Source organism: Helobdella robusta (assembly GCF_000326865.2).
Source record: "Helobdella robusta unplaced genomic scaffold HELROscaffold_89, whole genome shotgun sequence".
Taxonomy (NCBI): domain Eukaryota; kingdom Metazoa; phylum Annelida; class Clitellata; order Rhynchobdellida; family Glossiphoniidae; genus Helobdella; species Helobdella robusta.
The window spans coordinates 165,410-193,093 of record NW_008705506.1 but is presented as its reverse complement, the minus strand read 5'-3'; the positions used below and the strand labels follow the sequence as shown (position 1 = coordinate 193,093).

The window sequence follows — 27,684 nt, the reverse complement described above, 5'->3', positions numbered from 1 at the left end:
GGGATTTTGTCTCAATGGTAAAAGCGAGTCCTCAGAACAATATAAAAATAGTGTTATATTTAACAGAGCGTTTCAACAGAGCTCTCATCAACTCAGAATTATTAAGAATAAAAAAACTTCTCGTGAACAATAATTACTCTTTGAAACAAATTGATCAAGTCATTAACCAAAAAATATCATGAAAATGCACAAAATATACATCAAAATAATGCAATTACCAACAACGTTCCAAACAACAATGAACAGGAAGATAATGGCAACCCCTCCACCACGTCTAATAACTTTGATAATAACAGCATCACAAGCCTCATCACAAACAGTAATAACAATAACAATAGCAACAACAACAGTCGTATCATTAGAAACCAAATCAACAACAAAATGAATGACAAAAATAAGATAATATTTTACTACAAAAATACCTTTTCAATGGCGTATAAAGAAGATGAAAGAATTTTAAAAGGAATAATACGCAGAAACATAGTAGCGTCAAATCCAATTAATAAAGTTGTTCTTCGAATTTACTATCAAAATTTAAAAACATCGTAACTAATCATGAAAAATAATTGCCTTCCTGCAACTACTCAACTACAACAAAGTCATCTAATATATGAATATAAATGCTCCGTCGGTGAATGTTCGCACCGCAACAATGCTTCATATATTGGAATGACAACTACCACATTGTCAAGGCGTTTGACCATGCATCTACAAGATGGAGCAATTAAACAACATTATCAACAACAGCATAACATCACTTTAACACGACAAATGTTAAATAACACGCAAATAGTTTATTGCAATAACAACATCACAAACCTCAAAATAGCTGAATCAATTTTCACACAAAACAAAAATCCCTCCATGAACATTCAAGTACAGTCTAACAACATTCTACCTTCAAAAAGACTACTAAATAAAAACAACAATCATTATAATTATAACAACAACAATTACGACAACAGCAATAATTATAACAATGTTATCACCAACAATATTGATGATGTAAATAACAATCATACCAATAGTGACAACTTTAACAACAACATCAACAATAACAACAACAACAACAACAGTGCCAACACTGTAGATACCAACGCCACAACCCACAGCGCAAATGTCACTTGCAGATGGAACATCATCACAAGAAGCAAGAAGAACCACAGCGATGGTAATAATAATAATAATAACGTTAACAATAATAATAATAATAACGTTTTTAAATATTGTAAAAATAATATTAATAATATGTAGTTAATTAAATAAATTAATTCGCGCTTCTCGGCTGAGCGTTGATATTTACCTTAACAACCATAATATAAACAATCTTGCCGTTAAAATTTCAAAAATCGCGTTTTATATTGTTTATAGTTATTAAATTTATTTTCTTGGTTTTCTGTTTTAGTTAAATAGTTTATATAAATTAATAATTACTTGTTCCTTCTTATCAAATATCTTACATGACTTATATATAATGCACTAAAGTAGAGTTATCTATAACTCGAAATAGCTATTTGCAAATTTATTTAATAAAAATTTTTTTTTTAAAAACATTAAAATGTCTAATTTCTTTGAAATTAATAAATTAAAAAGAAATATAAAAAAGTTGAACAATGTTGAAAGTAGTGTTGAATTTTTGAAATGTTGCGTTAACAACAGTCTGTTACTAAAATATATATATATATATTAGGGTGTCCCAAAAATATGAAGTTTTAAAATATTGATGTCTCACCCCATTAAATATGTCTGTATGGTAACAGTAATTTACCTGCTAAATTTTAGCCCATTTGGACAATGTTTAGAGGTCGAAAGTTTCCGATTTTGGTGTTTGATCGTTCGCTATCAACTTTTGATACAGTGTTATATGATATGATTATAAATGTTTTATGATTTGTTTATACAAATGAAACAAAATATATAATTGTGAAAAAATATATAAATCTGCAATGCCTTTTATTTTTTAATTTCAAATATTAGGTCAACAATAATTGAAAAACAAGATTTTATTGAATTTCAGTTCGCTTGAATATTAATTAATGCAAATAATTCAAATTTTTGCTAGCAGTTCACGATTATATTCTGCAAAGTTTTTCCTATGCTGTTCAACTAGTTGAAGCAAAAATTGTTTCTGCTCTGCGTCTTTGGTGATTGTTTCATTGAAATGTTGTACCAACGCTACTCCCCGTTCTGCAGAGTCATTGATGCAAACCAGATTCTTTACAAACACTGCTGCAACTTGGAAAGAAGGAGTATCTGACCAGTTTTCAATAAGTACATCCGGAAAACTGGCATCAATATTAGATGTTTCAAAAAATGTTTTTGACGCACGCAAATTGTCAAAACTTTGTGGTAGTGTTTTCATCAGATGTGGGCCTCGATCTGCTTGTATTGTGCGGACAAGATCAATCTGTTCTTTGTCGTACAGGAGAGATGAAAAAAGAACAAGAGTTGCCAATTCTGGACTCATGTACCAAAAATGACGCAGCATCATTTTTAATCGTCAAACCATGAACTGCATCGTCATAGTCATGCAAACGCTGTATCAACAAAATATCATTCACAGGTGCATCAGCAATGAGCCTGCATGAAAACCATGACTGAAGATGAACACAAATGATAAACCGATTCAAACGTTGAATACCTTGTAATTTTCGAGCTGTTTAAGTTAAAAATGGTTTTATTTACGGTGAATAATAGTTCAATTTTTAATGCGTAGATGGCTTTTGCCATCCATCGTGCCCTGTGCCGTGCACCAGGTTTGCGAATGGCTACATCAACCTGCAGTTCAGCTATTTGTGCAGCAAGAAGTAGAAACTCTAAATAGTCATCTCGAGAATGTCTGACCTCAAGTTGACATTTGATGAATGCTTTAATTGCATCTGAAACAGTTATCAAAGGGGTTGATCTGGCGTTGATCTGGTGTGTGATTCATTTCTGTCCATTTTTCACGAAACCTTTTGAAGAATAAAATTTCTGGTTCAGTGTATGTTCCAAGACAAACACTATATACACCGCCAAGCAGCACTTCATACTTATGATGACGCAAGCCATCCATACTAAATTACGTCCCATGGCTTTTTCTAGAAAAGTGCAAGCTCCATTGAGATTTCCAGTATTGGAAGCTGTCGTGTCAAAGCACAAACCATTGATTCACACTTTCAAGATTTTATCTGTTCATGAACTGCATCAGCAGCTGCTCGTCCTAATCCAAATGCTAACCTTGGAACTCCAAGAAGTTTTGTAGTGCCATCAACAAGTGATGAGAGCAGGACAGGTAACCAATCTACGTTGACAACACCAGTAACATAGCGAGTTGACTGGTTAAAAATATACATTTTTTGCATTCTCTAATAAAGATTATCATTCTACAGGTAATTGTTAATAATATTTTAAACTATAATTAATGTCTGCAGTGAGATAATTAAACTAGTTTGCATTTCTAGCTTTATTTCACTCATTTTGTGCATATTGTTTAAGATTATTGATATGGATTTTGAATAAACTCGATAGTAAAATTTTCCTAGAAAAATTTTAGAAATCTTTATCTCTCAAACTTGTTCAAATGAGCTGTAACTTCACCAATTTAATTATTGTACCCAAGAGACACTTTTCAGAGGGTGAGACATCAACTAATTAAAAAAAAAAATTTCCGTGCATTTCTGGGACACCCTAATATATATATATATATATATATTAGTTTTATATTTATATATAACTATATTTATATATAAATATAAAACTAATAAAGTTTATATATATATAATAAAGTTTATAATAAACTAATAAAGTTTATGTATATATATTTATATATATATATATATATATATAAATAATAAAGTTTATGCTTACCATGCATGAGCTTTTATGGTCATTAAGTATTAAAAAATGATCAAGATTGACGATTTCAAACAAAATTCGTCTGTGAAATTGAAAGATCAAAGGAAAATCAGGAAAGTTTTCGCGATAAACATGTTGCTGCAAGAATGTTAACAAACAAGTTGAAGCAAAATCAGCGGATATTTTTCATAGTGTAGCCTTAGAATTCCAGGTCATAGATTTGCTTTATGGTGTAGACAAGAAATCAAACGATTCTGCTATTGCTACCTTGTTTCGGCTATGCATCAATAAAAACTACTTCTTTACATTAAGAAATCTTTACATCTAATCTGCTATTATAATTTTTAATATTTTGCCGTCATTAAAACTGTGCTAAATCGATGCAGACTTATAAATTATTTATAAAAAATCTACTTATAACAAATATTACATATAATAAATCTCACTTATTTGTACATTTTTACATTTGTATATACAAAGAAAAAGTATAAAAAGTATAGTAGTGTAGGTTTTTTTGCTAAGGAATGATTTTTGTTTTGTTTCATAGTAAAATTTACGCACTCAAACTCAAAATTTTGAATCAATGGCTTTTTGATCGCACAAAATTTTAGAGAATAAAGCTATCTCAAATAACTTTCAACTTTTCACCATTACCAAACTCCGTAAGTTTTTTGTGCTACTACGCTGTAAAAAAATGAAAGTTTCATACTGGGAGGAACTTTAAATAATTCCACATCTTGGCTGATTATTTATTGATCTAATGCACTTATGAAGCAGGTTATTGTTGCTATAATTACAATCTCCAAGATGTTGCATGGATTTTTCGTTTCAACAAGAGGCTTGAAGACAGAGTTTTTTCATTTTCCTAAAGTAGCTCACGTCATCAAATTCTAAATTATCGTTTTATCTCAGTAATTTTTATATATACCAAAATAGTTTAAAGTAAACTATTGCTTAACAAATTTCTTGGAATAAAAACTTTTTTGTTAATTGCAGGTTTCAAAATGATAGCTCTACTTAGAAAACATTGACTGAGGTGCTGAGTAATGTGTCTATATTGACATTTTAAAGAGTTTTGTAAGGCATGATCTCCTACTTTAAAATGTTTAACAGCAAGTGTTCGGGCTATATATAGCTTATGACTGGTTTGAAAATTATTCTTAGTATGTTTCTATTAAAATTTACAAATCTTTACTTTCCTTAATACAAAGCTGTGCTCCGCAATCAATCCTGGGTCCTCAAAGCAGCAAATTATAGTTCAACACAATCAAATAATTTTAAAAAATTTTAATTATGATCTACGTCCATAAATAAACTAGAAATGTTTTAACCAGTAAAATAATTTGTCTTCAAGCAATATCAATGCTTTTTTGTTTGTTTTAAGCAAACACCATCATTTGTGTGATAAAAATAAATGTTGGAAGGAGACCATATAATATTGTAAGAATTCTACCGAATTGTTGGCATAAATTCTAAAGATAACGTTTAATAATAAAGATGACATATTTTTTTAGCATGTTTTTATACTTTATAAATCCACTTTTTAATTTAAACACCAACGCGCAACAGATATGGAAAGAACAAACTGACAAACACTTCCTAAGATCATTAAACTGTGAGATGAGTTTATTAAAGCAATCTGAAGTGAAAACAAACAAATTTAAAGTCATTTTCAATGAGGCAGAATCTATAAAAGAGGAGGTTGACAGTTTGTTCTTTATTATTATTATTATTTCAAGTATTGGTTTGTATTATTTTATTAACTTATTTAGTGTTAATAATCATAATTTATAAATTCTTATTAAATCTTAGTCACATAAACAGCATAATAAATAAATCTAAATCTTTTAAGCATAAAAGAACATTTAAACATGAAAAAACATATAAGCTTTATCCTGTATTCCTATACTATCTTCGGTGTTCTATTCGGTATTTTTATACTATCTTCGGTGTTCGAATTGATACGTTGTGTATGTGGCCAGATGCTCGAATAGTCTTTACTTTGTTGATTGTTTGTTTGAATACTTGACTTAATATTAGTTATTACAATCTTCAACTTTGTGCAATAGGACGCCTACAAGAAATCATTATCGATGATTATGTTTCTAAATTTATTGGTGGGAAGGATTCCAATTGCACGTTGTTTTACGATCAACCGTTAGAAAAATCAAAAACTAAACAGATATATATATAGTAGTTTAGAAAAATCACAGCATTTTCAGCTTTGCTTAATTTTTTATTTAATTTTTTATTTTATTAAATTTTTTTATGATGAATTTCAGTTTTTTAGTTCGTGCATTTATGGTAAATTTAGGATTCAGTCCATCAGATATACAGTTGTTTAGATGATTCCTCTGTTTATCATTGAAGATTGGAACATCAAAAATAATTGGTACTTTGTCTAAAGTGTCCAATTTTGTTTGTTATGCTTGCATCAATCCACGACAACAAATTTGGAATAGCAATGTTTTTGAAGACATTAAGGTAGAGAAAGTCACATCCAGTTTTATCTATGGAATGTTCTGGATTATACTGGAACAGCTGAAGTTGTCGTTCGAGCACGCATACGCAGCCTGGAATAAATGGCATCTTCTTGCCTCTATATTGATGCGGCGTGACATCCCACTACCACTACGATCTTACGAAGTCTTGATTTATAAATCTGTGATTTATAAAGTCTGTTATATGGTGCAGAAACATGGCCAATGACAACCAATGACATCCAAACTGAAGCACAACTTTATGAAAATGCTCCGATGGATGGAATCAATTAGTCTGAAGGACCACATCAAATCTACCGAAATCCTGCGTCGTTCTGGCTTAGATGATATCAAGAATGAATGCCGGCAACACCGTCTGCGGTGGTTTGGTCATGTCAAACGAAGTGGAAACAGTGCCATAACTTTTTTTGCAGGTGTTGAAGTACCTAGCATACGTCCCAAAGGCCGTCCAAAGAAGTCCTGGTCGCAAACAATCGAGCAAGACATGAAAGCTCTAAATTTAAATGATACAACTGATGGTCTAATTTGGCGCAAAAAAATGATGGCAAAGAAAACAACGTCATACCTCAGGGGAACTGGGTCTCTGGACGCTAAACGAAGATTGATTGGTTGGTTGGTTGGTTGGTTGGCTGGCTGGTTGGTTGGTTGGTTTACGTTTTCCGTCAATAACTGAAAAACAATTTTTTTCTTAAACGTTATACATGACCTTAACCTCATCATTTTGTGACAGTCTGACAAATTCAAACGTTTTAGGGCCTCTTCACTCTTAATTTTTTTTAACTTTATCCTGATCTTACAAACTGCCACATGGTCACTGGTTATGGTCACTGCCACAATTAGCTCCAGGGTAACGTTTGCATTGTAAAACAGCATTTCGAAATAGATAAGATTATGGTATTTAATACTTAAGTAATAATATTGATGATATCAATGGTTGCAATAATGATAAGGATTAGGATGTTAATAATTTTTTTAAATAATAAAAATATGGTAATAGTAGGGATGATAATAAATTTTACCCAAATAAACCTTGTTGACATTATATTGAGTTTGCTAACATAAAATTCATAAAAAAAATTTTAATACTAATAATAATTATCAATATATAGGTATGCAAACAATTAAAATAATTAAGTGCACTCATTGCCTGTATATTAATTATCTCCCCTGACACCTTTGACTTGAAATTTATCTGAGAGCGAAAATTAACAACATCATCATGCTATCACACACTAACAATTATGCAATTTTTACTAAACATCAGCATCCAAATTATGTTCTGTATATTATATATATGCACAAACATACACATATACGGATAAACATGTACACACAAATACATAACTACATAAACTTATGTACACACAGAAACATATACATAAATCCATTAACATATACACAGATATCTACAAACACAAATATATTCACATGAACACATAAACAAATACGCACAAACACTTGGAAATATACGCACAAACACATACACATGAACACATGAACATATACGCACAAATACATGCTGGCGAATCGTCTATTTGAGGGCGAATTGTCTTGGAAGCGAACTTTAAAGATGAGAACGAATCGTCTGGCATTCACACTAGTATACATCAGTTTTGCAGGCTGCAATATAACATGTGATCTCTGTGTATTGGTGTGCTGATTCAAAATATTATATCCATTGTTATCAGTCACTTCTACTTTTTGCACAAAATCGATATTGACATTCTAACGTTAACTGCTTTTATAAGTAAATAGATAATGCCATGAAAAATTTATAATACAAAAAGCAAATCTACATAAATACCATATGAAAAATTTGAAGAATTTGAAAAAAAATATTTCTGCTTGTAGGACAACAAAGCGGATACACAAAGTTTTCTTGTTTTTTTGCTCTTAAGTGGAAAATTATAAAAAATAGTATGACCAAGTATGGCAAAGATGATTGATGAAAAAAACTTTCGAATAAACCACTTGTCAACCCTCAAAAAGTGTTATTTCTTCCCTGCATCTAAAATTGGGACTCTTGTTGTAGTAACGTTTAGATACCTGCAGTACCAGATGCTTTGATAATGTCATTTGTGAGTCCAAGGGCCCTGCTGCTTTTCCATCTTTCATAGCTTTCAGAGCTACAGTGATGTCTGAAATCGGACCTTCGATGGGTGGAGCGTCAAAGTTAACATTGATGGGATTTGTTTCGTTTAACAGACGGTTGAAGTATTCTCTCCACTGTAGCTTGATCTCATCTTGTTCAAGAACCATCTCATTTTTGTCGTTTTTGATACATGAGGCATCAACTATGTCTTTTTTCGTACGTTTTGCTTGTTTTGCTATACGATACAGAGATTTCATTTGTTCACCTTTGCTTTTAGGGGGCCACTCTCTGCACTGATCCGTCCGAGCCAGTTTGACTTGACATCTTGCATAGTTGTTCTTCTCATAAAAAATTTTTTGGTCATCAACAGACTTTGATTTTTGCCATTGCTTGTATTTCAGCTTTCATGCAGCTCTAAAGTCTGTTGGACTTTTTGAAAATTTTAAAGATGCCTTTGAGTTGGTTTGTAACTTTGCATTTATTTGTGCCCTTGCTTCACCGTTGTTTTTCTTTGTGATTGCATGAGAGTAATTTGGGGAAAAGTTTTTACATCCGGACATCCATCCTGACGACAACCACCGGTTATAAGCGGTGGGCCTAGTTTTTTGCTCAAAAGCACGCAAGGCAGCGTGGATGCAGTTTTATCTCATGCCCAGGACTATGTATTGAGCCAAATCGAATAAATTATTTGATGGTGCGGGTGTAGAAATGTCCGCAAAAAAACGCAAAATCGGGTTAGCTTTAATTAATCAACGAGCTTGTGAAATATTTACAGATGACTATTTTGCCAAATCATCTGAGCATCTTCCAGTAATTATTGCTAATGTAATTTCATACAAATATTTTTGGTCTGTCATCAGTTTTTAGTGTCTGTAATTGACATGACTCGAATTCGATTACAGCTTCCGTTTCACATTTATCAACCAACATACCAATAGGACCATTGTATGAAGAGGGGTCAGACGTTTTACCGTCGATGTGATCAAAGAAATGCCTGAAAGGCAGTTCATTCAAATAAAGCATGCAAATAATCCATTTCAATGATCTATAAAGTTTTTTTAGTAAATGGAATCCAGTGCTTCAATGATAGTTACGTGTTTTCCAATAACTACTTGCCTATACCTTTTGATTTCGTTTGTGACTCTTTTCAGTGTTTTATATATAAAGCAGGTAGATTCAAGTGCATTTCTTTTGCCGTGTTTTCTTTTTCAGTCTTCGCAGTCACGATTTATCAATAACGACATCCGCAGCACCGGTTCTATTTGACATTCCATAATGGTCATGGTCGCATAATAGCGACAACAACGGTAAACTATAGATGCACTTCTTTTTTTTCATTGTTTTTGAAGTAGAAGTTAAGGGCTTTTCTTTATTTTGTGCAATGTAGTTTCCGAGCTAACTTTTTAAAATTTTTAGTCCGATTGTGATCAATACCATCGATTCTAATGTTTTGTTTAACGTTAACTAAATATTTAAAAAAAACAACGGAATTTTCAAAAAAACTTCTAGATGCATTTCCCGCCAAAAACTGGTGTTTAGGATAAATGACATAATTTAAATACCAAAATCAGCATGTATTTGAACGAATACTAAGCAACGACCAAGATACCATGGCAACAAAGCGTTGTTGTTTTTAATGTGACGGCACGTTGTTTTTATATAAACGCTTTTTGAATGGCTGTATTTTCATTTTTCCATTTTTTCTACAAAATTTCCACTCATAATAATTCTATAATATTTTAGATGGTTCATAATGATGTCTTATTACAACATAATTTCGCTATTAGAATTCATTTACTAAAAAAAAAATTTTTTTGACCCACCCTAGTGCACAGTCCCGATCGATTCGAGATCTGAGTTGTATGGATGATAATGGTCCTTTAGGTTGCATCCAACGAATCATACGAATCATCAGCTTCACCGATGTTCGAGTTTTGTTGTCACCGGCCACGTCTTTGCACCGTACATCAAAACAGAACGTATAGCTGTGTTGTATAGCTCTGACCGCAGCAGTAGAGCATCAGTACCGACGCAAGGAGGTGCCATCTGCCCCACGCCGCGAACGGCGGCATCAGCTGTTCCAGTACAATTCAGTACATCTCCCAAATACTGAAATGAAGTAACAGTTTTAATCCCGGTTATCGCATCATCATCTGGGCCCCGTTGTCGCGGTTTGATGCAGTGGTGTATACGAAATCAGTCACTTTCCTCAGTGAGCTGGTAATTTGCGAGCATCGTTTATGACACCACTGCTGACATCGTAAGCATTTGATCGAGTTGCTTCCAACTCCAGCCCCACACACCGAACACTGGCTATGAGGCGCGTCCCCAGGTTGGTGATAGAGGGAAGTCCTAAGCAGGGAGACCTTCTAGGATTGCATCAAATAATACGGAATTAGATGCCGCAAACCAACTGTACCAGAAGAAAGAAGACTACAGTGAAAGAGGCAGAGGATCCTAAGACAACGGCTCAAACAGCTGATAATCTATTCTAAATCCACTGCCTTGTGGAACAGGGACCTTTGACCCAAAGGCTAGGTGCACTGCTTACAACAGTGCTCTCTTGGGCACGAAATAAACTGCAACCGCTTTGTGCTTCCGGCAAAAAGGCTAGGCCCTCTGCTTATAACTGGTGGTTGTCGTTAGGAATCGTGCAGTTCCAGATATAAAAATTTTATGACCCAACTAATACTCAACACACGTAAGTCGCTAGTTAAAGTCATCTATCATTGATTTGTATACATGAACAATATCGAGTTATTTAGCGTTGAGTGAGCGAGTTTGCAGCGAGCGACCTTCCCCAGTAACAAACTATGTTGTTCGTTCAATAACCGTTGTGGAACGTTGAAGAACGAGCAATATATCAATATATGTTATATGCATTGTCTTAATATTATTCACTTAAAATTTTATAAATTTTAACAATCACAACAGTTAATTAATTGATATATTATGAAAACTTTTTTATTTTATTTTATTAATATGTTCAATAAAAAAGCACGATAAAAGAATTGCGCTTTGTGGACAAAAAAGGTGCAAAAATTTTGTAAAAAAAATTGACGAAGTTGGTAGACTCAAATCAAAAATTGATTGTTATATTGTTTCTTGACTTGAGCATGCTTGGATTATAATTTTTTCTTTGCAATAAATATTTATAAAATCAGATAATTTTCCTTAATTCTTTATGAATGTTTTAAGGTATTTTTTAAGTATTTAATATATATTTAGTAATTCAACCATGAATCGACTGATTTAAAGTGTTTTTATAGTATTTTCCATTTCATCAGGTATTCAAGTGTCAAGTTTTAAAGCAAATGTTGAAAATTTTTATTTCGAGTCGAAAATTTTTGTGCGACTCCAACACCCTGGATATGTTACTCGCTATTGCATCTCGTTGCGTTTCTATTGTGGAATTTTTGTTTTAATTAAATACACGCAGTAATTTTTGAGTTTTTAGGTGGCGTCAATCGTTTTTAGGAAACCAGACGGCATGGGATGCATTTATTAGAGACCGAAAAGCAGAAAAGTACGTGCAAGTCTGAATCTTTATGTTTGTTTAGTTTTGAGACGCAAATACGCAAATGGGGTTTAAACACGTTTGAAAACGAATGAATAAAATTGAGCTTATATGCTTTTAAGGAGAGATTTAGAGAGTAAATAAAACTCTTGTTTGTAAAACTGGCGTGAACGCGGCGCGCACGTGTATGACTGATTGTCCAGATGATCCGATAAAAATATTATTTCAAACAAATTAAATTAATCCCACAGTGCGAGATGCTGGAAAAGTTGTATGGGTCAAGGACATCTAACATTTACAATATTTCAAACAGCAATTCTAGTAAATGCAGTAATGTGATCAACAAAAATATATCCTTTGACAGGAAACTGTGTTCTGATGATCAAACCCTTTTTCAAAATACTGACAACAATCACACCGTTTTTGATAACTGCCAATGCAACGCAGCTTATAGCATGTTAGGAATAACATTATCATATCATAACCGAAAAGTTTTTAAAGACGTCAATCGTTTGCTGTTTTCTGCGTTTCCCCAACAGCAACCACAACATACACCACTAGTTAATGCTAAAGAGCAATATAATAATAAAAAATGTCGTCACGTTCTTCACCTGTTGGCTGCTTTATTAAATTTTGCAAGTGTTGACGAAATGGATGATGATAGCTATTTCAATAATATTACTAACCACAACAATTATTACGACACCAAATCCAGCTGCGTTATGAGCAAAAATAAATCATTAAAACTTGACCATATCTGTGACACAAATACTACTGAAAAAAACGATTATTTAAAAAAAAAAAATAGCAACAACTACCATATCACTAAAAATAGTCGTAACTATTTTAATGATAATGGTCATAGTACAAGCCTCACCTTGGCTGAAGTTGAACTAAATACAAGCAGATATAATTATTACACAGCTGGTATTACTTCAGCTACTTCAGATACTGGTACCGCTAGGGATGATGATGATGATAATAATTGTTATTTTAACGCTTTTAACGGCATGACTTTGGAACATGAAAATAGTCATAACAATTATGATTTTTATGAGTACCCTCAAAGCAAAAACACAAATGAAAACATAAACCGCGACAAAATTGGCATTAGTGATGAAGATGATAAAGATAGTGATTGCTTTGTCAAAAAACAATTCAATTTCGATGACTTCAGCGATATGGATGGAATTAGTAACGATAATAATGTTGATAAAAATTTTATAGTTTTTGAAAATAAACAAACCCCTTCAGCTACAAATGTAATTGATAAGGGTGATGACAATTTCGAATGTTTGTGTGATAACATTTATGACATCGAGATGTTGAAATTGAACAACTCTAACAAATTTATGATGTACCTCACTGAAAAATGGTACGTGTTTTTGCATTTGCATCACAAATTATTTAAAAGACTTGTGGATATTTTAAAACTTTCGGTTAACGATTATTCGCAAGATGATTGTAAGATTGATTATGATTCTAATAGAAATGAAAAGGCAAATGATGAACAAATGAGATTGAGAAGTAGAAATTTTACGAAAGCGGCCACTGTTACTGATACAACTGCTTTAATTGATAATACAATTACTACATTTGCCACTGCAAACATACCAAGTGACACAAACCAGATAAATGGCAACATGAACTTCTACAATTTTGCCCTGGATATATGCCAACAATACATCCATAATGGCACTACGTGTGAAGATTTAATTAAGGCTGCTATGGATTCTTTCAATAATCGTGACAATGATCAAAACATCAAATTAAACAAAGCATTTCCATTGATAGTAACATTAGATAAGTTGATTGATGTTGTTGTTAAAGAGGTTAGGGTAAGTTTTTATCATTTTGATCGACTGATAATGAATTAAAACTGATCAATCAGATTCAATCGCTTGTTTTGGATGAGTTGAGCTGCAAGTCCATCAATTTGTTTAAGAAATGCATCATCCATTCTTCATCACCATTTTCATCAACATTTTCTTTATCTTCCTGTTTGAAAAGAAATGACTGTAAGTTCAACTTATTAGAGTATATAGAGGATAATAGTATATTTATTTATATATATTTGAATGTTTGTAGGTTTGTCTGTGTCTCTGTCTGTCTGTCGTCCATCTGTGTATGTGCGTCCGTCTGTGTGCCTGTTTGTGCGCCGACTATCATGTATTTAAAATATTTAAAACAATACACGCAATACATGCCTGCATCTTTATTGTTGTTGTTGTTTTTATTGTTATTTTATTATTATTAGCAAATTTTGACATCAAGAATTAATTTCGAAATAATTAGTAATAATCAAAAAATATCAACAACCATATATCGGGGCACTCTAAATTATTGAAAAATAATATAGAACGATGATACTACTATAGTACTACGATGAATAAATACTAAAAAATTTATTTTCCGAAATTCAGCATTTTTTGATCACCAGTTTGAGAAAGCATGACCGAATATTTGTTATTAAATACATACGTAGCTGTTTTTTATATTATTTAATTTTGTTTTTTTAAATTAAACTCATCTAATAACAAAAAATTTATTATTTTCAATCGATTTAATTGGCTTTTTTAAAACATATACTAAGGCTTTGAATTTTAAAAAAATGCGTAAGCATCACACAAAGAGTACGGATAGATACCTATAAGACACAAAACTTTGATTTTCACATAGTTTTGATATCACAGTTTGTTGTCATTTTTATCACAGTTTACACCCAGTTACATTCAACAACAATGTCGACGACAAAGTCGATTAAGCCATCACCATCGATTGAAATTCAACAACTTTCTGACTATATCGATAGCCATAATAACTTTATTTACAAAAAGGAAAAGAATTCTCATATGGAGTCGTATAAGCATCAAGCCATTAAATTATTAACTGACAATAATTTGTGCCAAATTGACGTTGTAAGTTATATGAATGTTGAAATTAATTTGAAAAGCTTTTATTTTTAGCTGTTTTGTTTTTTTGAGTGATGTTCTTTTTTTCTATTATAATAGTCACTTATAATAGTCATTATTCACGAATTATGCGTTATTGTTGTTTTATTAGTCTCGCCAGAATAGCTGCATAAAAATGCAGATGTTAAACGGGAAAAATCAAGCAAGTGATGAAATGGTACTTGAAGTTATAGAACATCAAAAAAACGAAGCTTACAAGGAAGTACAGTTTATTAATGATGTTTTGAATAGGAATGTGATGCATCTAATATCTATTCCTTTTTTAATAAGGTTTGTAACTATATTTAAACTATTATGTCATTTTGCTAAAAATTTTGCTGTTTTGACCTAACTTTGTTGTTTGAATTTTATTATTTATTGTGCAATTTTGAGAGTATATTTTGTTGCACATTTTAATGTTTTATGCAAATTTCGGGAGTATTTTGATAAAAAAAAACCGGTTCCATTTTTTATTTGTGCATAATAGAATGTGTTTTGGTCAAAAACAACTTCTGTTGGATGATTTTTTATTATTATTTAAAATTTGTCTTGAAGTTTCTCAATATTTCAGGAACATTAAAAGGCAAAAGATTATTGATTTGAGCAATTTAATCTACGTGGGAGAAGAGCATGGGTATTTCCTACGAAAAACGTACAAACTGATGTTTCTTAGCAATTCACGAAGTTTTCTTTTTAAGAGATGTGTGATACCACTAACTAAACAAGTATGTTTAAATTGATGTTATTATACTTATTTTTAGCGCGTTTTTTTTTCTCCAGAGAATGATACGCAAGACCAGGGAACGTTCTAAGAAATTCTTCAATCTATTGAAAACTAGGTCACCACAAAATATTCCCATTAATTTTGATTTTCCTACAACATGCAAGCATTTATGAATGGACTCTCGTAAATAAAAAATTATTTATGAATGGAGATGTAATTTATTGGCCAAAAAAAAGAAAAATTTGTTGTTTCATCAGTTCATCTAACTAACCGATTAATTAATTATACTTTTTTTTATATAATTTCTAGTTTTTAATATATTTTTTTATTGGAGTGTCTCGTATAAATTCTTTCTTTAAGCACATATTTTTGTAAAATAAATAATTATTTCCATTTTTTTATATATTTTCTTTTTGTGTTTCTTGAATTTCAAACAATTTCTGATGCAACTAGCAAACCTCTCCGATATATTGATGACGGATTTACTTTAATTTAAGTAATTAATTTAATATGTGCTCTGGAAAATAAATTGTCATTCTGTCTGTCATTCGTGTTTTAAGATGAAGTGCTATTTTTATTTTAAAATTGTCTAAGGAATAAGATTAAAACAATCAGCACGTTTTAATTTTGACTATTTAGAGCTGACGTCTGAAAAATCATAATTTTAAAAATCATAATAATAAATAAATTTTAATCGAAAGAAGGGTTTTTGAAAAGTGTTATACTTTGGCTAGTTTTTATTAAATGTAAACTTATTTTACAAACTATTTTTATGTAATCACATTACTGTGATTTTCCTCATTGACTTAAAATGAAGAATACAACTAGACCTTTATTTTTTCGTTTTCACTTATTTGTGAATTCATTATCTAAAGCAGAGATTTCAAGATACCGATTATGGTCTTTTTTTCTTTATTATATAATATCATAATTTAATTTACTTTAATATTATATGAACACATAACTTTGTGCTTAATATTTTTTTAACATCCAATAATATTCAAGATAAAGTAGGGCGTTAATTTATTTCTTTATTACACGCCTTAATTTGGTACTAGTTTTTAATATGGGTTCTCTTTAATGGTGATCGTTGTACATATATACCAAATTGTAATCAATAAAAGGCTGAAAATATGTGGTTTTTAAAAATCATAATAATAAATAAATTTTAATCGAAAGAAGGGTTTTTGAAAAGTGTTATACTTTGGCTAGTTTTTATTAAATGTAAACTTATTTTACAAACTATTTTTATGTAATCACATTACTGTGATTTTCCTCATTGACTTAAAATGAAGAATACAACTAGACCTTTATTTTTTATTTTATTTTTTATACCTAAAAATAGATATAGAAGAACTAGCGTTCACACCTATACTTACTTTAAATTTATAAAAGCATAATAATACTGATCGATATAATGGCGTAAAAGATTCAACATTTTTTAAGGGAATACTAACTACGTCGTCCACCAATCAAAACTACTACACACAACCTTCGTCAACGTAAGCATAATTATCACTATCATCTTATCAGGAAAACAAACACCTAAAACCTAATTATATATAATTTTTTTCTATTTCTTTTAGCTTATCTTTCTTATCTCACTTTTCAAATTTATATAGTTAAGCGACCTTTTTTGAAAATTTAAAATACTTCCTTTTTTAAGATCATAAAATAATGTTATAACCGCGGGAATGATAGAATAGCGCTAGATAATTTGTTCGTTATTTATGCTATATTCGTAATCTTTGGGAAGGTTGTAAAATTGTGTCCATGCTAAATATAATCATTGTAGGATTGGTAAGGGGTGGTAAAAGTTGAGGTGCGAAGTCGTAAATGCGATTTATTTAGTTATTTCGATTAATTTATTGTTTCTATTACTGTTGGTATTCAAACGTTCAACAAAGTTTGCGTTTGAAGTAGTTGTGTTCATTTATCGGAAATCTTGAACCTACGGATAAACGACCTCTTGACTATCGTTGGAAGCTACAACACAGTGTTGGAAATATAGAGATTATTAAAGTTATAACATTGGTGCTTGGAATTACGAGGTCAAGGAGTGTCAGAAGTGGGATTCTGAACAGATGAGAAGATGTCGAAGAAAGAAGTTACAGAAGCTGATTGGGTCACCCGTTCAAGCAGCACTCAACGGACAACAGACGAAAACGAACAAAGATCAAATTCTAGTGAGACCTAACAACATGAATTCGTTCGCGTTTGACGTGCAACAGTTCATGTAGATGTTCGCGAAAATGAAGGATGAGGCCGAGCATCGAGTAAAAAAGCTATCCGCTGATGTCGGCCGTCGAAAAACCATTCGCGAAAATGACGGCGAAAATCGGCAAACAATCGGAAGAAATGAAAGACTTTAAAGAGGACCTAAAATGACCTAATTAATAAAATAGAAGAAGTAAAAACCAAGGTAAACGAAAGGATCAATAAGTTGGAACAAGAAATAAATACGATGAAAAGAGAAATAGAAACAAAGGAAAGAAACATCGGACGCGGTCACGCCCCAGCCAGGGCAATGAAAGCACTTGGCAAATTATCAAACGGAGTTTGAAACAGCAGCGCTCAACAAAGAATTGAGCGAAAAAGATCGCGCAAGAGGTCCAGCACTAGAAGTACTACAGTCGATACCTGTCAGTGATCGAGACAACATTCAGGCCACCACTAACGCGCTGAACCAGATACCAACGAGTGAGAATTATGGGAAAAAATAAAAGCTGTGTTGAAATTTGTTAATCCGTAAAAAGGCGATCCGAAAAATGTTTTGCAATATATTTATTCAGCGTAATTTGTCGAAGAATTTTCTAACCTTGTGATAGCTCTTCTGATACTTTTAACGTTACCAGACATAGTTACTAGCACCTAAGTTTTTTTTAAAAGAAGTTTAATTAAAAATAATTAAATAGTATCTAAGGTCTCAAATATGCCAAGGCTGTTTGGTTGGCTTTGTTACCATTTGAGTCAAAAAAGAAATTGCTCATCAACTGGATATGGAAGAATTTGTAAAAAATTTCTGAATTTAAAACTAGAAAAACTCATTATTAAATATAATTTGCATTAAAAAACTTATAAAAAATGCAAGTTGTAGTATAGTTCCCAAAATATTATCCGAATCTAATAAATCAAGAGAAACATACCTTAGTAAAATAATAACACCAAAGCATTTTAAACCCACAGAAACATTGATGCAAAATAAAATATAGTCATAAAATAGACAGACATCTTTTGTATTAATGAATAAAGAGGAGTATAATCAAAAACTATACGACATAATAAAAGATACAAACAAATTCAAAAGCATCCCAAAAAAACCCCATAGAAGAAATAAAACGTAGCTTAAATAAAATAATAGATAACATCAACGATAAACGTTCACGTAAACTCTACAAAGTTCATGACGACTAAAACCCAGGATACATTACGCCACAATATAAACACAAACCAAATAAATCAGCATATGAAATCGCTAAAATAACTTCTTGACGAAATTATCACTCCTTTCATTCCAAATAAATACTGCTTAGGATCAACATTCAACTTTATAAAAATCTTGAGAACAAGTCAGGCAAAAGGAAAAATAAAAAGCCTGGACGTTGAATCTTATCGTCATCGAGCGGCACTGTTCCCTAACGTGCCGGTCGATGACGTGCAGTCAAACTAATAAGAATCAAAATATATGGAAACAATAACAATGATATCAACATCAGTAAAAATAGCTTAAAAAACTCCTGGAGATCTGGCCCAAACTGTGAATTATATAAGCAAGTTGCCGGCGTTGCAAAGGGATCTCCATTAGGAGTCCTCTTTGCCAATTTCTATTTAGGGTCAGTAGAAGAAAAGATATTTCAGCAGATACCAAAACCCACTATATATTGCAGATCCTAGTTGATCACGAAGACGGAAATTGGAAATATCAACAACCTTCTAACTGAAAAATTCCATTTTAACATTCTCAACTGAAGATGTCAACGAGAATATTATTAACTACCTTGTCATCAAAATCAACATTCAATCAATAACGATAGTTAAAAATTTGATGCATCAATTAATGTTAAATTTATAAACGCATGAGCTTGCTTGACAGGATTTAGGAATTCAATGACGATAGTTCAAAGTTTGATACATCAATATATTTTAAAGCAATAAGCGCTAATTCATGCTTAAAAGGATTTAGCGAATGCACAGAAAGATATAAAAAAAAGCGTTATTGTATCTCATGTAAACAGAGCAATCAGTCACTGCAGCTCTCAGTTGCTATTTCATAAAGAACTGAAAAGAATCAAACATGCGAATGATAGATGGCATAACTAAAAACCCACTTTATAAATCTAAACATAACATGGACAGCAGCAATTATGACAGCAACAACAATAATGTATTGAATAATAATAATAACGAGAACAATGACACATCGGGCAATAACAACGAAAGCATTGTTACAAAACCTATAATAATATATTACAGACACATTATGGATAGCAAATATAATATACACAAAACAATAATTTATAATATAATAAAAAGGAACATCAAAACTACAATACCTAACCAACAAATCAAATTACGAATATACAACAAAAACCACAAAATGGCAGATTTAATAATCAGAAATAACACTACCACCGATAAAGATCACCTCAAACAAGCAATGTAATCAGTTCCAATGTAACAATGGTGGCTGTGATCATCAAACGTATATTGGTATGGCTACTACCTCATTATCAAGACGGCATACATGCACCTGGAAGAAAAGCTCGATTCTCTTCTACCTGGATGGTGACATGAACGATGGCTGCATTTTCATCGCTACATCACTGACCGACAGGAAAGATGTCAGCGACGAATCTTACAACATGCATCAAAGGTACACTAATAAATAATGAGCCTCATCAATATATCCATAGTGAGATCATCATGAGAAAAAAATATCCATTGGAGGCGTGAATGTAATCAATGTATGATATGATATTAAAAGCTCTTATAGCGGAATCAATAGAAAAACTAGGTTTTAGAAAGTGAAAGAAAAGGCTTGCAAATTAACATCAACAGAGTGCATGGTTATCAGTAAAAGCATTACCGTCACGATCTGCTTCATAATCATAAGCAGGTGAAACAAGCTTCAATTATCTCTGAAGTCTTATTACCTCAAGTTGTAAATATGATGCGGATATCAAACGATGGATAGCTATGGCATATTCTAAAATGAAAAACGTCTTCACCAACAGTAAAATCAAAAAATCAACAAAATTAAAACTGTTAGAGTGTTACATTTGTCATGTGCTCATTTATGGCAGTGAGTCCTGAGTGAGTCTAAAGAAGAGAAAAAAAGGATTGATGCTGCTGAGATGTGGTTTTTGAGAAGAATTATGAAAATTAGTTGGACCTATTAAACATTCAATGAGGGTGTATTAAAACAGTCCGGTTGTGAAAAAAAGAAATTACTATCTGTCTGTTTTATAAATCTCTATTTACTGCTTCCATTAATACTTCCTTTCATTTTTCTTCTTTTGAATGTCTTGCTGTATCTCTTAAGTCTTCTTCTCTATCTTTTTATATTGCTGTAATCTATCGCCCTCCTTCTTCTTCTCTCACTTTATTTTTAGATGAATTCTACTCACTCGCTGAATCTCTCTACTCTTTTTCTATTCCTTTCTACATCTCTGGTGATTTTAACTTGCACTTCAATAATTTATCATGTTCTTACACTCGTAGATTTAATGATATTTTGTCTCTTTTTAACTTAACTCAATATTGTTCTTTTCCTACCCATACTTCTGGTAACACTATTGATTTTATTATAGCTTCATCTTTTTCTAAGCCTATTGATATCTCTGCTAGCTCTGTTACGTATTCTGACCACCTTCTTATTGAATCTTTTTTTCATTAGATTTTCTTCCTTCAAATTCATCTATGTCTATTTCTAAAAGATGCTGGTCTTCTCTTAATAAAGATATTTTTCTTCAATCTCTTACTGAAACTATTTTTGATACTACCTTATTTTCTGATGTTAATGATTTTGTCTGTGCTTTTAATATCTACATTACTTCTATTCTTGATAAGCTTATTCCTCTTAAATCTTTTACTTATAGGCTCTATTCTCGTAAGGCTCCTTGGTTTGATTATGCTTGTGTAGTAGCCAAGAAAAGTATTAGAAGACTGGAGAAAGCCTATAGATTAAATCCATCTAACTCTCTTTATTCTATCTATGAATCTGAATTAATTATAAATATCTACTATTTTCTAAACACTCAACTTTTCTTAGAAATTCTATAACATCTGCTTCAACATCTAAAAATAGGTGGTCGGTTCTATCTAAACTCTACATAAAAAATCTTCTCACTCATCTTTTTCTGCTCAACAGTTTCATGACTTTTTTGTAAATAAAATTACTTCTTTAAGAACATTTAATTCTAATTTTTCTTCTCATAACTTTACTAAACTTACTACTGAATCTTTCTCTGTATTTACTCCAATAAATCTTTTAGAACTAACTAAAATTATTAATTTTATGTCGTCTACAACCTGTTCTCTAGATCTACTTCCTTCTAATTTACTTAAAGAATTTTCTTCAATATTTTATCCAATCATTCTCAAATTAGTTAATTTATCTCTTTCCACCTCTAAATTTCCAAATTCTTATAAAAATTCTATTGTTATTCCTATTCTTAAAAACTCATCCCTAGATCCTACCTCTTTATCTAATTATAGACCTGTAACTAATATTACTTTCATCTCAAAAATAATAGAAAAAGTTGTTTTTAATCAACTGTCATCCTATTTAGACTTTAACTCCTTGCTGCCTGTATCTAAATCTGGTTTCAGACCTGCTCACAGTACTGAAGCTTCTTTACTCAAAATACACAATGATATCCTTCTCTCTAGTGACAATAGTAATCTTACTCTTCTTCTTGCTCTTGACTTTTCCTCAGCTTTTGATACTGTTGACCATACTATTCTCTTGAGACTGCTGCATCTTTCTTTTAATATTACTGATTCTTGTCTATCTTGGTTTTTTTCTTATCTCTGTAATCGTTTTTCTTCTGTTGTTCTCAATAATTCTACTTCGAACTCCTCTACTCTTACTTTCGGGGTACCTCAGGGTTCTATCCTTGGCCCTCTTCTATTTATACTCTATACTTCTGAACTACCTCGTATTATTAATAACTTTTCTTTCTCTAGTCAACTATATGCTGATGATTCTTACATTTATATTTCTTTTCCTTCATCTAATCTCAATAGTGTTCTTCATAATTTATCTCTATGTCTTTCTTCAATTATCGCTTGGTCTGACTCTATGTGTCTTAAACTTAATCATTCTAAGTTTGAATTAATTTGTTTTAATAAATCTAAACACTCTATTACTATTCCTCCTATTATCTTACCTGATTCTAAAACTCTTGATGTCTCTCATAAGTTTCGTAGTCTAGGTTTTATCTTTGATTCTACTATGTCTCTCTCTTCTCAGATTAATAGTAATTTGTATCTCTTCCTTTCATCTACGTAGAATAAAAAAACTTTTGCCTTTTCTTGATGATCCTACTCTTCTCCTTCTTGTTACTTCGTTAGTCTTATCTAAGATTGATTATTGTAACTCGCTCTACTATGGTCTTCCTGACTCTATACTCTATCCTTTAAGTAAAGCTTTTAACTCTGCTGCTCGTCTAGTTGCTCGTGCCCCTTTCTTTTCTCATATATCTCCATATCTTGTTCTCTTGCACTGGCTACCTATAAAATATAGAATAATTTTTAAAATTTGCACGTTCATGTATAAGTCTCAATCTAAATTATTTCCTAAGTATTTATCAGATATATTAATTGAACCTAAACGCCCCGGTTTACGATCGTCTTCTTCTTCTCGCTTTTTCTTAACTCGTGTTAAACACTCTTTTGCCAAATCTGCTTTTGCTTTTTCTGGTCCTTTTCTCTGGAACTCTCTACCTACTTTTCTGACTACTTCTCCATCACTTGCGAAGTTCAGAGCGGATCTCAAAACCCATCTTTTTTCAAAATTCATTGAGGAGCGCTGTTGAACATCGCGGAAATAGCGCTTTATAAGCTAATTGATTGATTGATTGATTGAAGGCGTGAGAGATTAAGTTTGATTTTATTTTGGCAATGGAGTTAGTTTAATTTTTGAGAAAGCATGAGATGTCTTATTTATTTAATTTCAAAAGTATTGCAAAAACGTCTAGAACAAATTTGTGGTACTTCCGGCATTTTTTCACGCCAAATTTATTCAATTTTGTCTAATTACGTTTAATTACCTTTTGTTTATTTGTATCTCATTTAATTCATTTGTTTTTATGTATATAATAAAATTGTAAAATTGTGTAAAGGCTTGAAAGTATACAAAAGATATGGAAAGTTAGTTTATCTTCCAAGAAATTGTTTTTAGTACGCCCAAGATTTGGGTGATAAAAGTTTTTAACCATATATACACACTCTGCTTTGAATTTTGGAAATTTTACCAGCGTTTAACTGCCACATAAGAAAAAACATTCTCTAGTCTACAAAGCCTTTAAAAAAACATTTACGAAGAATAAAAATAAAATAAGAATCTAAAAAACACCACATCTAAATGGACCAGTTTAATCAAATGTTCATCATAATTTAAAGCAAGACATATTAAGTTTGAATTTTATTATAATATAAGTTGCATGTTATTTATAATTTTTATAATAAAAACAATAGTTTCTTAGTATACTTACATTGATATCTTTCTAGTATTTTTCCAATTCTATTTGTTGTTGCTATATTTATGCATACTTACATTTATGTCTTTTTAGTATTTTCCCAATTCTATTTGTTGTTGCTATATTTATGCATTCATGAGTTTGAACATTGTAAAGAAAAATAATGTTTTTCGAACTCGAGAACTACGTGAATGTTGCGGAATTGCGTGGCTGCGGATGGGAATAATGCAGACTTAGGAGGTTGTGGTTGGAACAAATTTTCTGTATATTCGTACGATTAAATTCATAAAATGTTTGAACGTCGGAAACAATGTAATTTAATAAATATGTCTTGTAAATTTTGTATAAAAGCACATGTCAGGTTTTTTCAGCCATTAAAATAAACAGTTAACCTATCATTGTCTAACCTCTCTGAAATCATGTCAACTAAGTAAGATATTTTACCTCAATATTATATTTTTATATCTATGGAACGAGTAACAGATCTTCAGATCTGACACATTTTAACATTGTGAAACGATTTCACTGTGCAAGCATTTGTTACAGAAACATTTTAGCGGATTTTTAAATGGCACCGGAAATGATTTTCCCCTTTATGTTCATCACGTACGAGTGGCATGACACTCTGTTAGAGGCGCCCGGCTGTTTCGCAGTGGGATCGCCGCCTATCAATGCTTTGTGTGATACGACGTCTGAGTGAACGTTATATGCTGTTGAATCTTTCGAACTTAAATCATCAATGTTATTTTTGTAGTTTATTGTTGCATACTGCAAAAATTACATTTTCTGTTTCCTAATATTTGTAAAGCTCTCAAAATTGCTTCAGAGCAATTTCCCCTGGTCAGATAACTTATGATTTAAGCGAACGGTTTATGAAAAAGCTGCTTTGTTATTTTTTGCTTAAAGGTATCGTCATCCCGTTTTATAAAATCTAGAAATCGAGTCGTGAAAACGAAAGTTACAGAATCACAATACTGCAATCAGTTTCAGGATTTTAGTGGAATGGACTCGGCCAGCATAGAAGGATCCGCCATCAACAATGAATGGATCTCACTTATCTTGGAGGCACGGTCGCATGGTATCAAATGGAGACATTACATGGACACAGCCACGTCCTGCTACTTACTATAACGATAAGTGCTACGCTATCTCGTGCTTTTGATATCGACATCGAGCTGATGGGATTTGATAAAAACCGTTTAACTTAAATTTCCATTTTTAAATAAGGATACGTGAGTGTCAAAATGATACCCAAGTCTGGGCTCTAGACATTTGTCTACTCCAGCTCTCTACCTGTCATTCTTTTAATCGTAGTCGCATAGAAATTTAAATGGAAGAATTGGTTTGCTGCCATGCCACTAAGACATGACGAAAGGGCACAATAACTTTTAATTCAGATAAAACTAAACAAATTGGTAAAACCGTAAACCAAAGAAAACCTTCACAACATACCAATTTATAATATTTAACTTTTAATGCACAATTTTAAAAATACGAAAAATTATATAAAAAGTCATTTTGATGTCATCAAGCTTATTTTGATAGTATTGATAAATTCTTTTTAAAACAATACACATTTCTTTTTTTTCTTCTTACTAGGTGTTTTATCTTTCTTTTCTTTCTGAAATTGGGTTGATTAAATACAATTTAACTGAAAACAAGAAAGTGTCATCAATAACATAAAAAATAATACCGTAAACCAAAGAAAACCTACACAACATACCAATTTATAAATAAATAACACAACTAGGGATGCACCGGATTTAGGTTTTACAAATCCGACCGGGGCCGGACTAGGCCGGATTTAAAATTCAAAAACCGGCCGGGGCCGGATTTTAGTTACTATTTTACATACGTTAGAAAAAATACTCACATTTACGGTTATCTACATGTTGAACACCAAAAAATAACACAAAGCATAAAGTATTGATTGTTTTTTATTGAAAAAATTCCAGTGTACAAAAAAAGTTTATTATTTCACATGTAAATAGTTAAATAAGAGAAGCATTGTATTTTAAGAATATCAGCTTCTCAGCGTTGTCAGGGAGCAGTCTTGTGCGATGCTCAGTGATGATGTCTCCAGCCGTGCTAAACAATCTTTCGGATGGTACACTTGTTGGAGGTGCTAGGTAAACTTGTGCAACCTTTGATATGGTTGGATACTTTGTAGTGTTAAACTTCCACCATGTAGCTGGGTCTTCCTGTCGCTGTAACAATGGTTCTCCCAAGAAAGTTGAGAGTTCATCACTGATGCTATCTTGAAGTGATCTGTTGTTAGAAATACTCGTTACTTCATTTTCCAACATATCTTCGAAACAGTCCCACAATTTTGAAGATGATTCATCAACATGTCTTTTTTTGTTGGCTTTTGGGATTGCACATCCTCTGATGTAGACTCTAATTCTTTGTTATTTTGAGGTAACAATTTAGTGGCAGCAAGCACAACTCCTGCCTTCGCTTCGGTACAAGCTGTATCGTTCAAGAAGCGGGTCTTAAACCTTGGATCAAGCATTGTGGCTACACTATAAACTCGGTCATTTATAATGTTTTGGAACCTGGTGTTGATAGCATTCAGCAGTGTGGCCTTCATTGTTTTAATGCCAGCATCCCTACTTTCTTTTTCCAAAACTAATACCAAAAGATACACCATTGGAATAACCAAAGATATAGATGCTGATGATGAGCTAACTTCTCTGGTAACCTCCTCGAATGGTTCCAAAACCGCAGCAACAGTTTCAGCAACAGACCATTGATTTGGTGACAAATTAGTAACAGATTCATTTTCAGCACAGTACAATGTTATTGCTCGACGTTGCTCTAACAGTCGCTGCGCCATGAAGAATGTTGAATTCCACCTTGTGGGGATGTCTCGAATTAACTGGTGTTTTGGCAGATTTAAATTCGCTTGCAAATTGTGCAAACGATCCGTGGCTGATGACGAGTGTTTGAAATGGCCTACTAATTTATGTCCAACTTTCAGGAGATCACTAACACCACGTTGACTGTAACACCATCGTTGATACAGAGTTGAACCGTGTGGGCAAAACAAGGTGCACTTTTAATGTTTGGCTGGGTGGGCTGGATTGATACATTTCCTAGCAAACTCGCATCACTGTCATTTGAGGTGGCATCTTCGCATTCTACGGCTACTGCAATCGAAGACTTTAAACTGTTCATATTATGATACTGAAGTGGATGCTTTGACCTTAGATGAGTAATCAAAGAAGACGTTGAGAAACTTTTGGGGTTATCAGGCTTACCCCGCGATAATACTGCATTGCATTCCTTACAAACTGCCTTGGATTTATCGTTTGTTTTAACGTCAAAAAACGCCCATAATCCGGATTTCTTTTCAGCCAT

At 32.1% G+C, this 27,684-nt stretch overlaps 3 protein-coding genes across 3 annotated transcripts; 1 reads left to right on the top strand and 2 right to left on the bottom strand.

Annotated features, from left to right (window-relative positions):
- Positions 1-2,047: 2,047 nt before the first annotated feature.
- HELRODRAFT_182613 (hypothetical protein) lies at positions 2,048-3,335 on the bottom strand (the record flags this gene model as incomplete). Its single annotated transcript, XM_009032864.1, has 3 exons — positions 2,048-2,285; positions 2,642-2,905; positions 3,220-3,335. 3 exons carry the CDS (start codon positions 3,333-3,335, stop codon positions 2,048-2,050), a joined length of 618 nt encoding a protein of 205 aa, XP_009031112.1.
- Positions 3,336-12,204: 8,869 nt separating this feature from the next.
- On the top strand, positions 12,205-14,402 carry HELRODRAFT_182612 (hypothetical protein; the record flags this gene model as incomplete). Its single annotated transcript, XM_009032863.1, has 3 exons — positions 12,205-13,785; positions 13,839-13,965; positions 14,371-14,402. 3 exons carry the CDS (start codon positions 12,205-12,207, stop codon positions 14,400-14,402), a joined length of 1,740 nt encoding a protein of 579 aa, XP_009031111.1.
- An 11,913-nt stretch (positions 14,403-26,315) lies between these two features.
- On the bottom strand, positions 26,316-27,684 carry HELRODRAFT_182611 (hypothetical protein; the record flags this gene model as incomplete). The annotated part of the gene is made up of 2 exons (XM_009032862.1): positions 26,316-26,525; positions 27,475-27,684. 2 exons carry the CDS (start codon positions 27,682-27,684, stop codon positions 26,316-26,318), a joined length of 420 nt encoding a protein of 139 aa, XP_009031110.1.